Raw genomic sequence first — 15,363 nt, 5'->3', positions numbered from 1 at the left:
ATCTTTAAAAAAAAAAGGTCACTCTCCTAGCTTCCAATCCTCCTCCAGCATAAAACCACAGAGCAGCCAGTAGCAGAATAATAAAGGAACTACTCTGCCATGACTTAAGAAAAAATTTCCAAAAATTAAAGAAAACATGACCTTATGAGCCTTTTTCATAAGCACTTAAGTTGCAAATAAATATCACGTGAAAATCAGCTGAGAAATATAGTCACACTAGATATCACTGGTCAGGTGAGGTTTTCTGAAAGCATCACAGTTCCCACCCAGAATTTGCAATCCTAACATTCAAGATGTACACAGCTAAGTGTCAAATCTCAAGAGTAATTTAGGTAATCAGGACATCTAATGAGCTCAATGTCTACATAGTACCTAACTAGTACTATTCTAAGTGCATAGAAAAGAAACTATTAAATTCTATTTATTTATGCATATAGAACTAGGGTAAAGGTTAGAGGTACAGGGAGTGAGAGGATTTGCCAGAGACAGAGTGGGGAGCAGAACAGGCAGAGTGACAAAGTACACTGCTGAGGGGAGCAGCAGATGAGACAGGAGAGGTCTGCTGTGCCAGATGGGTCACCTCCTTGGCCAGGGGATCAAACTTCCACTGACGGGCTGAGGCTAGCTTGTGTGCTGTGTCCTAGCCAGTTGCACCACCAGGGAGGGCCTAAGTTTTAAATTCTTGTCTAAGTATTGATATCACAGTAAAGTGTAGAAGATCAAAGAATTACACAAGTCCAATATTTTTCCTTGCATGGAGTAAAGTCTAGTAATAATCAGTAGACTAGAAATCGAAGCACTAATTTCACAAACATATCTCCAACACTGCTGAAAGATTCTTCACAGCTCAATCAGGTTGGTTGGGAAGCAAAAACACAGCTAATCAGCAAAAACACTGGCTACACTCTGAACATATTGGCCTTTCTTTGTTCCAGCGCTCCAAAGGCAAGAGTACTTTGCCTATAGAAAAAAAATCCATAAATGTACGGCTGCAACCAAAAGCACAGAAAAAGAATCTCCAAGGTACTTAAAATATATGAAATCTACAGCTTTAGATAATTGAAAATATATGGAAAATTTAGTGGAAAAACAAAAAGAAAATATCCTTCTTTCCCACAAATGTTATCAATTGGCCAAATGTTTACATGACTGTGATTTGGGAATCACTGCATGTACACATGCTAACTTTGCCCTAAAACCTTTGTTAAGAGTTCCTGAATAGCAACTATCAGAGTGGTAGTTTAGTTCCTTTATTACATTAACAACTATATTAATAATGCCAGTGAGGGAACTAACACATATTCAAGGAATTACCTCAAAAACTTAAGGCCCAGTATACAGATTATGTATTTCCATATGGTGAATACAGCTCCAATACACAGAACAAAACACGTGGTCAAACAGAGGACTACACTGAACATATGTGGAAAAGATATTTAATTGTAAAATAGAAAAGTAGGCCAGAGTACAGTTTTAAGGGTAATTGCTTCTTTATACAGTATAAGTAATCTAAAGGAGTCTTAGGGTTAAACATTTTCATAAAGCAGTAAAACGTTAAAAAATAAAGCAAGAAAAAAAAGGGGGTTTGAAGTTATGTTTTACAAAAAAGAATGAACAGTACGTCAGCATTTAATGTGCATACATTGTGGAATTCAACGATATTGTGATGAGCGCCAAGTCACAGCACAAGCATACAGCTTTCACAGGGAAGAGTAAATTGTTAGACATATCTATCGCATCACTGTAGTACAAAAAGTTCTTGCTCTACATAAAATACCAGTTTTTTTTTCTTCAATAGGAATAATTTCCGGGGGGTAGGGGGGCGGGGTTGAGAGGGGAGGATGCGTCCATGAAATATTTCAGAAACCCACATACACTGAGTTTTCCAAAAACATTATCTTAAAATCCAGTGCCTTAAAGTGCTTTCGTGTGGAAATCATGATGGAAGGCACAGAATACAATTTCACATCCCCACTATGGAATTTTTAAAAAGCATAAATTTTGCAGTTTGCAATTTCAAGTTTCTTGTAAGCTGCTCCTTCCAAGAACATTGTCATCCCAATAAAACCAGTTGCCAGCTTACTTAATTTCAATGACCTATAGACTAAAAGGATAATTGTTTTTTTACCTTGTAACTTTCATCATCTTTGTGGGAAAAATACCTATGCAAGTGATGCATTTTGAAATTATAAAACATGCAGAATATGTACAAAAAGAAAGTTTAAAAAATAGTTGCTTCATATACATGTAAATCTACTTGGGTATAGCTGAAATTGAACAAATATAAAAATTCGCTTTCTAAAAAATGTTTTCAGAGAATCTGAGACAACTTAAAGCTGTACAAAGATTTCCTGGGTGAAATCTTCTCTTCATGTAGAAGTTTATACCTACAGGAATAATTCCAGCATCAGTCCACCACATAATTATTACACATTTGGTCTAATCAACGATCACCCTTAAAACTGTTCTGTTTCTGAGAAATTAAGATTCTGACTAAAATCAAAAAGAATTCACAAAAACAGTGGCTATTTATGTTTTTGGATCTCTTCAACAATCTTTATCAACTCATTTGGAACTGTAAAAAAACAAAAACTATTTACAGTATTCAGTTTTAAATACATTTCACAACTTCTAAAGTTTTATGTTACAAGAATTCAGAGCTCATGGCTTAAGTCCAATTATCAATCCGTCTCTTCTCTTATCCTGTCTTCCCATGACTGTACCTTACTGTGTACAGTTCAAGATTGCATTCTTTCTTGACCAAAAGTAAACTCAAACTACATGTTCCTTTTGATTAAACAGCTTCTTTATTAGTCTGAAGACGAGTCATAGCTTCTAATTTCTGTCTGTAGGCCTCTGCCTCCTGTTCTTTCTTTAGAAGCTGCTGTCGATATTTTTGTGCCTCTCGATTTGCTTCATCCAGCTGTTTCTGAAGAGCTTCTCTCTCCTAATTTAAAACAAAAGGTTTTTTCAATTTTTTCCACAAACACATTAGCACATACACATATACATCCTTCAAAAAAAAAAAAAAAGGTAGCATTAAACAGCTATTATTGGTATTTCCTAGAAATGTTGCCTTTCCAACCATTCCACTAATAAAATCTCTAATTTTGTGTGTTACACTATGATATGAATTATAGCTTCTGGCGTTAGGGAATTATCTCTTAATTAGAAAAAGGGCTAACATAATAAAACCAAATTGGACAGCTATATTTTTAAACATACTACAAAATTTAGTGAGGGCCTTGAAGGTGGAAATACACAAACATCTCTTCACATATGTGAAATTTTTATCTAAAGGTAACAATTACAAAACAATGTTTATTGAATATCCAATATATGACTAAACAGGGTGGCTCTAATAACAAGTTCCTAAAAATAAATAATGTCTATTTTCAGAGGATAATAATGATATTAAGAGATGATTTTAGCTTTCCCAAGATAAGAGGTTAAGAAATAGGGTTTATGAGGTTCTAATATGACTGCTTTAAACAACACTCCTTTATCATAGCAAGATTCCTCACCTCTAAAACGAACAGAGAGGATCTAGTGTTTTCTAAATTAAACAATCTACAACCAGTTGAATAGTAACTTCTTTAATAATGATTTACTATATTATACTGCTATAAATATAGGTATATGTATGTATTAGTTTCCTCAATATATTGAAAGCTGAAATACAAATCTGGTACAATGAAAACCATATTCTTTTTCCATCTCTTCACTCCATCCCAATCTAGTTAGCTCATGAAAACAAGGGTAAACATAAAAAAAAAAAATCCTTTCCCATACCTCTAAGTAAACACATGGACAAAAGTGCAACCTCATTATAGAGGTCCAGGACCTCTCAGTGGGGTGGAGGTTGATGGTAGGACAAACCTACCAAGAAAGGCCAGGCTCACACTAGATAACACATTTAACCAGTGGAAACTGAGGGTGAGGTGTCAGCAGCTTGATGGGCTTTGACCTTCATCCCTGGTAAATACCAAAAGGATCCCCTCCCTTTGCTATTCATATGGTAAGCAAAAGGGAGCAAATTTAATGCTCCTATCTTCCTGTGATCCCAACCCCTCCCCCAGGAATGAAGCTAGAGCCAGTACTTACTTCACTTATCTATTCTACGGGTCTACCAGATACAGGAGTAAAGACTACACAAGTAGTCTCCAAATCTTGCGATTACATAAAATACAGAAAAAAGGTATGCTCCTCACTCCAATTTAAGTAAACCCCAAGCACTACTTACTCCGGAGAAATAACAGACTAGGAACCAGTGAGGACATTCAACAGGCAAATCTCATATAAAGACTCAATGCCAGTCCCCTGACAGGACTGTAAGAATACCAGAGGAAGAGGTGAGAAGTGGGTTTTGCTCTCCCAGTACTAGAGAAAACCTTTGAACACTCATAGTCCTGCAGGGGTGTTTTAAAATTTTTTGTTCAAAATTAAGATACTTTGGTAGTCAAAGTTTGGAATACAGGTAAAAACTTGCCGAGTTGGGCAGATACATTGGAACAGATTAACTCTTCTAGTATTAGCTATTAATTCAAATTTAGAATCGACAAAGGATCCTCAATTATCTCATAAGATGGAAGCAAACTGAAGAATATATTCCAAAAATGCATACAACTTAATCTTATTTTCCTTACGGCGTATTTTCATTTCAATTAATAGAATATACCCCATTATGAATGTTTTGAAAGAGAGCTCCTACCTGCCACTATGCCAAATAAAACACTAATTTTACAATTCATTTCTTAACTAAATCTGTAAAATCTTAAAGAAAAAATATTACATGTATGCCTCAGAATATATTTTAAATCCTTCAGAATGAAAATATAGTTACTGATACTATGCATGTTTAAAGTGTTTTCATTTTCTCAGGAATATAAGTGTTTCAGGAAAGAACCATTTTGCCCTCTCACTTTTAAAATCAAATAAAATCTTTAAAAAGTGGAAAATATTACTTATTTTACTTAAAAAGATCTTTTTTCATATTTGTGAAAATCTGCCTGAGTTGGCCAGATATATTTATTCCTCAGTAAGCACTAGGCATATGTTAAATGCAAGATACTTCCTTCACGCAAATTTATCTCACTATACACAGTGTATTATTAGAAAGTTAAGATGTTAATGTAAAAAGAAATGTGAATCCCATGATTTTGACCTTTTGCAAAAAAATATAATAAAAGAAATGACATTTTTAAATAATCATACTTTACCTTACTAATATGTAATACTAAAGGATTTTTCACTTAACAGATTTTAACTTTGAAGAGCTCCAAGAAAAATAAATTCTGATGAAAATCAAAATTTGGCAGTAATAAAGGAGGTATTTGTCTTACACTACAACTCCAAACCTGAGTAATGCATTATTAGGACACAGAATAATTGGATAAGGGAAGATGAGTTTGCTTTTTTAATATTCAAACATGATTCCTGAATTCTGCTTTAGTTAGAAAAATCTATTTCTTAAGTTTTATCATTTCAGTATACAAAATTCTAATATTTGAATTTATATTTTACTTTATCACACAGCAAAAATTTGTAACAGTGTAACAATTATCTTCTACTGTACCTCATATAAATTTTATGTTTATCTACTGAGCATTTACTATATGCCTTTGTACTCATTCTTCTGATGCACTCTCATTTTAACCTTACAATAACATCTTAATGTAAATGCTATTATTTTCTGCTTTTTTGCAGATGAGAAAGCCAAGCCTTGAAAGGTCAAATAACTCGACCAAGATCATACAACCAGAAAACGGTAATATCATTCAAACCTAAATCTGGTTCCAATCCATATTCCTAATCATTAAATTAAACACACACACACACACACACACACAGAGAACTCAAACATGGGAGATTCTGTAAAAAGAATTATTTTCTAATTCCTTTAGGGAAGAGTTTCTTAATCTTGGCATGAATATTTTTAGAACAGAAAATGCTTCATTTGGGTGAGGGTTGGGGGTGAGGGGGTGTGTGGAAACAACTGTCCTGTGCATTGTAGGATGTTTAGGAGCATGCCAGGCCTCTACCAACTAAATGTTAGTGGGTTGTGACAACTAAAATGTGACAACTGACAAATGTCTGCTGGAGTCAAAATTGCCCCCAGACGAGACCTACTGCTTTAAAGAAACTCTTCAGGCCAATTCCCAAGCTGTCACAATACTGCCATTTAAAGACATTATAAAAATCTGACTCTAAGACAACTCTTGTCTATAAGACAACCTAAGAAAATAAATTCAAGAGATTACCCAGTTACCTGGAAACATTTGAGGTCAACTGTTCATTCTACATCTCCTGCCCACCTCTACCATCTCTATTCTCATTCCTTGCATCACCATTTTTCTGGAATAAGTCTTAGAGGGCACACAACCTTCATTTGCACATTTTCAGTGATGGAAAATAAGATTTCCATCACCAGAAAGTTCTAATTACTAAAAAACAAAAAGCACTCTCCTTTTTAACAAACTAAAACACCATCTCCTTAAAGTTCTATACTTTTCATTCTGGTTAATTTATATACCTTAATTCATACTTTCCTGTTTACAATTATTCGCCTCGAATTTTGAGGACAAAAGAAAGCAAGCTAACCTCTGAGGAAAACGGCAACTCTCAATGGTCATCGGGTAAATGAAAGTATAGGCTACACATTGCTTAAAATATAATTTGTCCAAGTGAGTATGCTTAATAAAAATTTATAATTTTAAAATGCTTTACTATATAATAAAGCAAAGAAAATGAGAGTTTCACTTCCATTCCAGAAAACAAGATATAACATATTAGCAAAGGATATTGAAAAGATTAAATTTTATACTGATATTATTCAGTGGAATAAATTGGTAGTTTCTGAATAAGTACTTCAATATTCTAAAGATTACTTTTAAGTTTTAAAGAAGACAGCTCATCCTTAATAACTAAAGTCAAAATTTAATTAAACTTTCTAGTTAAAACATCACTCAATTCTCCTTAACTCAATAATTTATTATTTGGATTGAAGCCAAAGTACTGAAAGAGCCCAGTCTAATATTTAAATTAATTTGGGTAAAGGTATCTCTTAAGTATTTTTAATCAGAATTGTATTTTCTTTCAGTGACTAAAAAAAAGTCTTTTCTATGATACTACAGGCCTTAAGAAAGATTTCCTAAATATTCACTAACATTTAGTATTCACACATATCAAATACTATGAATATGTATGTAATGAATATCATAACTTGTCCAATTCTCATTACAAACCCTGAATGCAGATATTGTTATTCTGAATTTCAATTCAGGGGAAAAAATAAAACTGAAACTCAAGTAAGATTGCTTGCCTCACCATTAACAGAGGAAAGAGGTGGGATACAAATTCAGCTGATTTAATTTCAACTCTGATATTCTTTATGCTGCAGTTGCTTTTTCAAAGTTAATCAAGAATAACATTGCTTTCAATCAATAGAAGCTAAATATCAAGCTTGGAGGATACAATTTTATTTCCAGACATATGTGGTAACTATGGCTTACACTTGCAAACTAGTTTATACTTACAAATTCAGGTAAGGAGGAAAAAACTGAAAAGTTGAATCCTACCAACAGCTAATCTAAAGTAACTTAATTTCCATAAAGAATTTAACAGTGAAATAAGAATTGTCTACCACATTTTAAAAATTAACCCAGTCAACAAAAATCAACCTTCTTTAAGATGATCATCCAGCCTAGAAAGGCATCTGCATTTCATCTTTAAAAGAAAAAAAAAACAAAAAAAAAACTCCTTTTAGTGACTTTTGAGAATGATACAAGTTTAATAAAATATAAAGGAAGAAGGACAACAACCAAAGGCATTCCAATGTTACATGACAGACTTTTTACAAATTCTTCACTCATTCATTCACTCAATATTTATTTATTGAGGGCTTGCTAAAATGTATAAGGCAAAAAAAAATTAGACAAAATAAAACTCATTTACTTTCGGTCAGTATCAACACAACACTGTCGGTAATAAATATAAAAAGACCAAAAAATAAAGAAAAGCAAATTGAATTTATTTTGGATGACTGCAGCAAAACACACCGGGCAAAAGACTCCTTACTTCTATTTCTGCTGACTCCACCCGGTTTTCAATTATTTCGATACATTGCCTCTTAGCTGGTGGTTCTTCACTTATAACAGTTTCTTCAGCAATGTCTGTTGCTGGTACTGTTAATACTAAAATGAAAACACATATACATTACTTAATTTTCTAGTAGGTTTAGTAGAAATAAAACATTGATACTATAGATTTAACTCATCTAAAGTAAATATATTCTACAACAGTAATTTCAAAACAATGATTTGCTTTTACGAGAATATTCTTATTTGTCTTCTAGTTGCTTTTTACTTAAAGCTATTATTTAAAGTACCTACTAACTTATAAATCATTTTTTAGATCATATATTCATTCATAGGGTCTCAATCAAAACTATTTTTTTTAAAGATTTATTTATTCATACAGAACTGGGGTACAGGCCAGAGATGCGGAGGGTGAGAGGATTCACCAGAGACAGAGTGGGGAGCAGAAAAGGCAGATGGACGAGGTACACTGCTGAGGGGAGCAGCGGGCGGGTCAGGAGAGGTCTGCCGCAACTTGTGGATCTCCTCAGGGGCAGGCGGGAAAGGAACTCATGCTGAAGTGACTTAAGCTTCTTAGTGCTGTGCTTTAACCCGCTGCGCCACTAGGGAGGGCCTCAATCAAAACTATTTAAGAAGCATGTTTTGTGGGTATCACTCCACCTCTCCTAACAATTATTTTTATTAGTTTCTTCTATACCATTCTTGTGTTAATTTGTGTAAAAACAAACACACGGATGTGGCGTACATACAAGAGATATACCATTCTGCATCTACTTTTTCATTGTCTAGATCTAGAAATATCACTCATAGAAAACTTCCTTTTATTTACTTGCATAAACTCCACTGTGGCTATATACCATCATGAATAATGTTTGTTTATAAACTTTGCTTGTTCTAGTATGGGGTGGTTGGGCTTTGTTTCAATTTTTGGTAACTGTAAATATACACAAAGAAAGGTTGTCTTGCTTTGCACAGCAGTACAGGACCATTAAAATGACTGTATACTAAAACAAAGTAATATTAATAATCAATGAGGGACATTTTAACTGTTTCCCAGCCTTTAAGATTTTGTTATTTTATTATGGATTCAATCATGTTCTCCTCAAAAAGAAAATATGGAAGTCCTAACTCATAGTATCTCAGAATTTGGCTGATTTTGGAGTCATTTATAGAGGTCATTTGGGTGGGCTTCTATCCAGTATTACTGCTGTCCTTATGAAGAGGCGATTAGGACACAGACAACACACAGGCTAAGGGAAGACCATGGAGGACAAGAAGGCAATCATCTGCAAGCCAAGGAGAAAGGTCTCCTTGAAGAAATCACACCTGCCAACACCACGATCTTGGACCTCAAACATCCAGTACTATGAGAGAGAAATTTCTATTAAGTCACCCAGTATGTGGTATTTTGTATGGCAGCCCTAACAAACCAATAGTTTTTTTCGTACTACATTACATTTAAAAGTTAACTCAGAAAAAATTGAGAACTTTATGATACTGAGCTTTTCATTCCAAAACATAGAGGTTTCATTCCAAAACATTTCTTACAATTTGTTCATCAATGAGATTAGTGTAAATGTCTAACATTAGGTTTCAGAAACAATGCTTTTTTATTTTTTAAAAAATTATTCATTTATGCGCACAGTATTGGGGGTACAAGCCACAGGTGCAGGAGAGTGAGAGGATTCACCAGAAACAGAGTGGGGAGCAGAACAGGCAGATGTACTGAAATACACTCCTGAGGGGAGCAGTGGGTGAGACAAGAGAGATCTGCTGTGGCTGCAAATAACCTCACAGTGCTGCACCTCAACACCTTGCACACCAAGAAGGGCCCTGTTTTGTCTATGTTAATACAAATATTTGCAAGTTTTCTTCTTTTTCATAAAATTAGAATTAGCTGGGCCCTCTCTGGTGGCGCAGCGGGTTGAGGCACAGCACCAGGAAGCTAAAGCCACTTCAGCAACGATCCCTGGTCCTAGAGGTGACCCACATGGTGCGGCAGACCTCTCCTGACCTGCCCGCTCTCCCCTCAGCAGTGTATTTCGTCAGTCGGCCTGTTCTGCTTCCCACTCTGTCTCTGGTGAATCCTCTCACTGCCCCTACACCTCTGGCCTGTACCCCAATTCCATATGCATGAATAAATGGATCTTAAAAAAAAAAAAGCAGAATTAGCTTTTTAAAGCTTTGTAAAAGCACGTAGGTGTGATCTAAGTCTGGAATAGCACATTTTCCTTGAGACCTGCTTCTCTATTGTGTGTTGTCTGTCACTTTAAGCCAAACTTGGTTGAGGAGAATGTCTACCATTAGTCCTTCTCTTCCCCAATTTCCTAACTAGCCTTGAAAAGCCATAGGTATCTGTAATCCTACTCATTCTTTAAAAGGCAATGTGCGTGCACACACTGTTTTTCCCCCAACAAACATGGAGCAGGGCCATGCTTTTTCAAACATAAATTTCCTGTCCTTTTTTTCTTCCAGTCTTTACCCAATTCTACCTTAGCCCTGTGCATAGCTCTTCCTACTCAGACTAAGCCTTGTATTTCTGGGATCTCATATTTACTGATGATTTCTGAACTAAACCACTTTTCTTTTCTTGATCCACTATTGTGAGTTTCCATTAAGGTGTCCATGGTAATGGTGATAAATGTTTTTTGCAGCATTTAAAATATGAATTTTGCAATTTTGTTAGCCTTTCAATTTCACTGAAAATGTTGCTGGGCTTTTGTTTCATCCATCTTATTATTCTCTGTGATTTCCAAGAGGAAATAAATGGGAATGTTATCAACCAACCTGCACTTCTGCACTTCCTACCGTCTTATGTCCAACTTCTTTCAATGTAGCTTCTTCTTACATGATACTTTTAAAAGTCCGTGCAATATATAAGTTGCATTGAATGACCTAGTGTAACAGGGTGGTCCTCAGGAAAAGGGGAAGTTCCAAGTTCCATGCTCCACCCAAGAAAGGGTGGAGCTACGCAGGGCGGAGGTGAAACTGGAGAGACTGACAGAGCATGAATGATGGATGGAGCAAGGAGACCTCGAGGAGGCACATGGAGCAGAGTCATGTGAAGAAGCTGCATTTGCTTTTTGGTCCTGAGCTGGTGAAACAGATGTAGGTGAGCGGTCCATGGGGAGGTTAACAATGGCAGCTTTTATCTTGGTTTTGCTTGTGTTCTTTTCCTTCCAGACATCTCTGGCTGTTTCTGACCCTTTCCTATGGGTTCCCACCAGAAGTTGCTTTAGACTTATGGCAGGCTTTCGGGCCTCAGTGGCCCTGCTTTGGGCCAACCCTGTTTGGGTGGGCCTTTACTAACAAGAGGTTGGGTAACTTTGAGTGCTTAACTTGTCAATTATAGTCTTTGTCTTGCCTTTATCACACACTAATTGTATTAAAGTTCATTTTTACTAAATATCATATGTTCTAGTGTTTTGTCTTAATGCAGCAGGTGGCAGAACCTATTTTAAAATAGGCAGGTTTCGGGGTTCTGGGGAACACCTATACCCTGTCCTATAATACTAGGAAGTTAGTGTGCTATGTTGATTTTGAATTATTTAAGTTCATTTTCCAGAAAGAATATTTAGGACTAATCCCACTTTCTACCTAGTATACTGAGGAAAAGTAAGCTAATTTTGGTATTAGTACAGGCAAATTTTGGTATTAGTACAGGCAAATAAAATTAGGGAATTTAAATCAATTGCACCAAGACTATAAAATATACTGTAGGCAAAAATAAATGCCTTGAGAAATATCACAATTTCCTGAAATAGAAAAGTAACACAAACTTCATATAAATGCCTTCTACCAACCTTGCTGTCCATCTGGCATAGTCACAATGATGGGCTGACCTATTCCGCTGGTTGGAATGGAGTGCAAATTTCCAAGCTGAATTCCATCTGTCACTATTGTGATAACTTGTTGACCTCCTGAACTAACTACTTGTTGAATTGCTCCATCCACAGATTCTGCAGTAACTACTTCCTCTGTAGCCACTACTGAAAAAACAAAATGAATCTTAAAATGGGTGATTACATATAAAAGCAAGAACAGAAATTTATTTTACTTTGCGACCTTGGTTTTCACTTGCATCTTTCTTACACACAAAAGCTTTTATATGCTTTTAAATTCAGTTTCCAGTAATGCCTAGGTATCTTTGTAAATAGCTGATTACAAGTCCCACCATTTCAGTGAGTTCCAACTACCTGTGCATGTGTATGTTTAAATAAATAATTTCTCTTCATTTAGTTATATGAAAAACAAAATTTATAAGATCTCATAAAGTCACAGTTATAACAAAAGTTAAGCATGCTAACTAAAATCCCACAACCCAAAACGCAATTTTGTAAGTGATTATACTTAGATATATTTTACATGAGTTAATAAAAATTTTCTATCCAATAAACATAGAAACATATTTTTCAAGTAGACAGAATAAAGTGTTCCCTTTTTAATATGTAAGCAAGGTTGCATTGTAATGAGTGGTATACACTATGATAAGAAATAGAAACATTAAGATAATTAAGATCAAAACTATGCTTTACATATTTTATGAAGCTTAGAGAAGATTCTGGCAGCTATAAACAGCATCCATGGCCTTGCCTAGGTAAAGGAATCACTAGTTAAGGGGGCTTCCCTGATGACTCAGGGGTTAAAATTTCAGCACTATCAAACCAGCCGCTATGGCATGAGTTTGATCCCCAGCCAGGTAGCTAACCCACATGGCGCAGCAGACCTCTCCTGTCTTGTCCACTGCTCCCCTCAGCAGTGTATGTCAGTGGATCCACCCATCTGCTTCCCACTCTGTCTCTGGTAAATCCTCTCACCCAGTGTACCTCTAGCCTATGCACAAAAAATAAAGTTTTGTTGGTTTTTTTTTTTTAAGATTTATTTCTGGGTACAAGAACTGGGGTGTAGGCCAGAGGTGCAGTGGGTGAGAGAATTCACTAGAGACAAGAGTGGGGAAAAGAACAGGCAGATCTACTGACATAACACTGTTGAGGGGAGCAGCAGGCAGGACAAGGTTTGCCGAGTGAGCCATGTAGGTCAGCTCCCTGGCCTGGGATCCTACTCAGACCAGCTGGCGATCATTAAATAATGCTGTATGTTTAACCATTGCACCACTAGGGGGGCATAAAATAAATCTTAAAAAAAAAAAAAGACTAGTTAATACTGCCAAAATCTTTTCCCATAAGCAAACATATGCCTAACTACCAATCTCAAAAGACAGACACAGTAAACTATTTTACACATTATGCAATAACCTGAAACAAACTTGAAAAATAAACTTATCAAGAGTAGATAAACTGTGGTAGATTCACACATGAAAATCTAAATTAAAGTGACTAAATACAAAATACTTAGTCTGAAAAAAAAACCATACAAACTATACATAGTTTGTATATATAAACTGAACAATGATCATTATGTATTAATCAATAAATGACTAAATGTATTAAATTATAGACTTTTCTGTATGTATGTTATATTCAAAAAGGAATAATGACAATAATGGATTATAATATAATGAATTTTTAAACATCCATTGATTATAATACCTCATAATAAAGGAGAAGAGAATGGAAGAGAAAAGATCTTTATAAGACATCTAATTAATAAAGTAAAAACTATAATTAAGACCACCAATGAAATAATTGATGCAAGCAACAATCATTAATAAATGTTAAAATCACAGGTGAAATATTTTGGGGAAACAAGACATTTAAATGTTTTCAAAAGATCACCCCAAAGGGGAAATGTGTCTATAAAGACCCAACAGACACCACTCTTCACCAAGTAGTCATTATCAGGGTGGCCTGACATTATGTGCGCACTGATGTGATATAATGGGAGATTACAAAATATCACTGTGCTCTTCCTGGAAATGTTTGATCCAAATCTAATTATCAAAAAACAGATAAATAAGGAAAGGGTGATTCCGTTGACAACAGACACAGACATTTACAAAGATTTCAATATCATTAAGAACAAAGGAGGTAGCGTGAGAGTCCTTGATTGAGGGAGACTAAACAGACAATATAACCAAGTACAATATGCTTTGACAGAATTCTGGATGAAAACCAAACAACTATAAACTTTGGGGGATAACTTGGAAAGTTGACCATGGAGCATAGGTCAGATAGTCCGATGCCACTCAGTTAATGCTCAAGATTTTAGGAAATATAATGGAGCTGTGAACATGCAGTAGGATGTTCTTGTTCTGGGGCATGTTAAAATATTTTAGGCCTTAGTGTTGTTATACATGCAGCCAATTTCCAGATAATCTGGCAAAATGGAGGGGAAGTAAAGAGGGGACAAAGAAAGACAGAGAGCATCAAGGGATGGCAAGGTGTTAACAGGTAACATATAAAAGGCATGTAAGTTCATCCACAATTTGTCTATGGATTTGAAAACTATCAACATTTAAAAAAAATGCTTTCATATAATTAATCCAGAAATGACAAAATTTCTAAATGACATGTTTTTTTGTTGAGACAATACTTTATGAAAATTACAATTAAAGCCATTCTCTCCTGTCGTCAAGCTGCCTTTCAGATACACAGTTGCTCTGAAACATGTTTTTCTGTAACCGACTTCAAATAGAAGATTATAAATATCAATAAACACAGGAATTATGAAAAACAGAGAGGCCATAAATATATGAAGTCTGTTTTATGAAAAAACAAGTGTTGGAATCCTAGATTTCAAGTATATACTCAGAGCAACCTATCTGGCTCTGACCCTGCTACTGTGTTCTGTGGTAATCAAAAGTCACAATACAAACTACAGAAGTAACCAACAAAATGCAAACCAACCTTATGTTTCGAGTTCTTTTATTTGTCTTAAACTATAATTAGGCTTTATCACCAAGCAGTTTAGAAAAATTTGGGAAGACAATTATAAAATGAAATACAGGGCATAAAAGAGTAATATATTCATTCAATAGAACTACTACCAAGATTTTCAGACACATTAATTATTGCTTTGATTTTAAAAAATATCCATATAAAAAAGAAATATTCACTCTGGCTGAATGCTAACTACAAGTAGTAAATATTTTAAAACAATCATATGTAAGAAATTTCTGAGATCACACACAATCAAGGCACAGCCTGGGGACTTTCATCTTGGCACTATTTGCAATGACTGTCATTAAAATAATAGCAGTCTTGTCTTTCATCTAAAAGCTTTCTTTTCAAGTTGTGCTACAGAAAACAATTTAAGAAAAAATTATAAGGACATTAATTATGTAAGACTTACCTCCCCAGAGCCCTTA

At 35.0% G+C, this 15,363-nt stretch overlaps 1 protein-coding gene across 5 annotated transcripts in view; it reads right to left on the bottom strand.

Annotated features, from left to right (window-relative positions):
* Positions 1-1,420: 1,420 nt before the first annotated feature.
* GABPB1 (GA binding protein transcription factor, beta subunit 1) overlaps positions 1,421-15,363 on the bottom strand; it is a 62,170-nt gene continuing 48,227 nt past the window's right edge. For 2 of the 5 annotated variants that reach the window (XM_012728787.1, XM_004687800.2), the window contains 3 exons: positions 11,900-12,085; positions 8,077-8,192; positions 1,430-2,947 (listed from right to left, as the gene is read on the bottom strand). In XM_012728787.1, the coding sequence (XP_012584241.1) occupies positions 2,795-2,947; positions 8,077-8,192; positions 11,900-12,085 (455 nt within the window). In that variant the 3' untranslated portion in view covers positions 1,430-2,794. Of the gene's footprint in view, positions 2,948-7,870; positions 8,193-11,899; positions 12,086-15,363 lie in introns of those variants that run through there. The other 3 variants (XM_004687801.2, XM_012728786.1, XM_004687803.1) reach the window with 3 other exon arrangements.

This window comes from Condylura cristata, unplaced genomic scaffold (assembly GCF_000260355.1).
Source record: "Condylura cristata isolate star-nosed mole 26May11 unplaced genomic scaffold, ConCri1.0 scaffold00023, whole genome shotgun sequence".
Lineage (NCBI taxonomy): Eukaryota > Metazoa > Chordata > Mammalia > Eulipotyphla > Talpidae > Condylura > Condylura cristata.
Note: the sequence above shows the minus strand (reverse complement) of the source record. Positions and strands in the feature narration are given on the sequence as shown.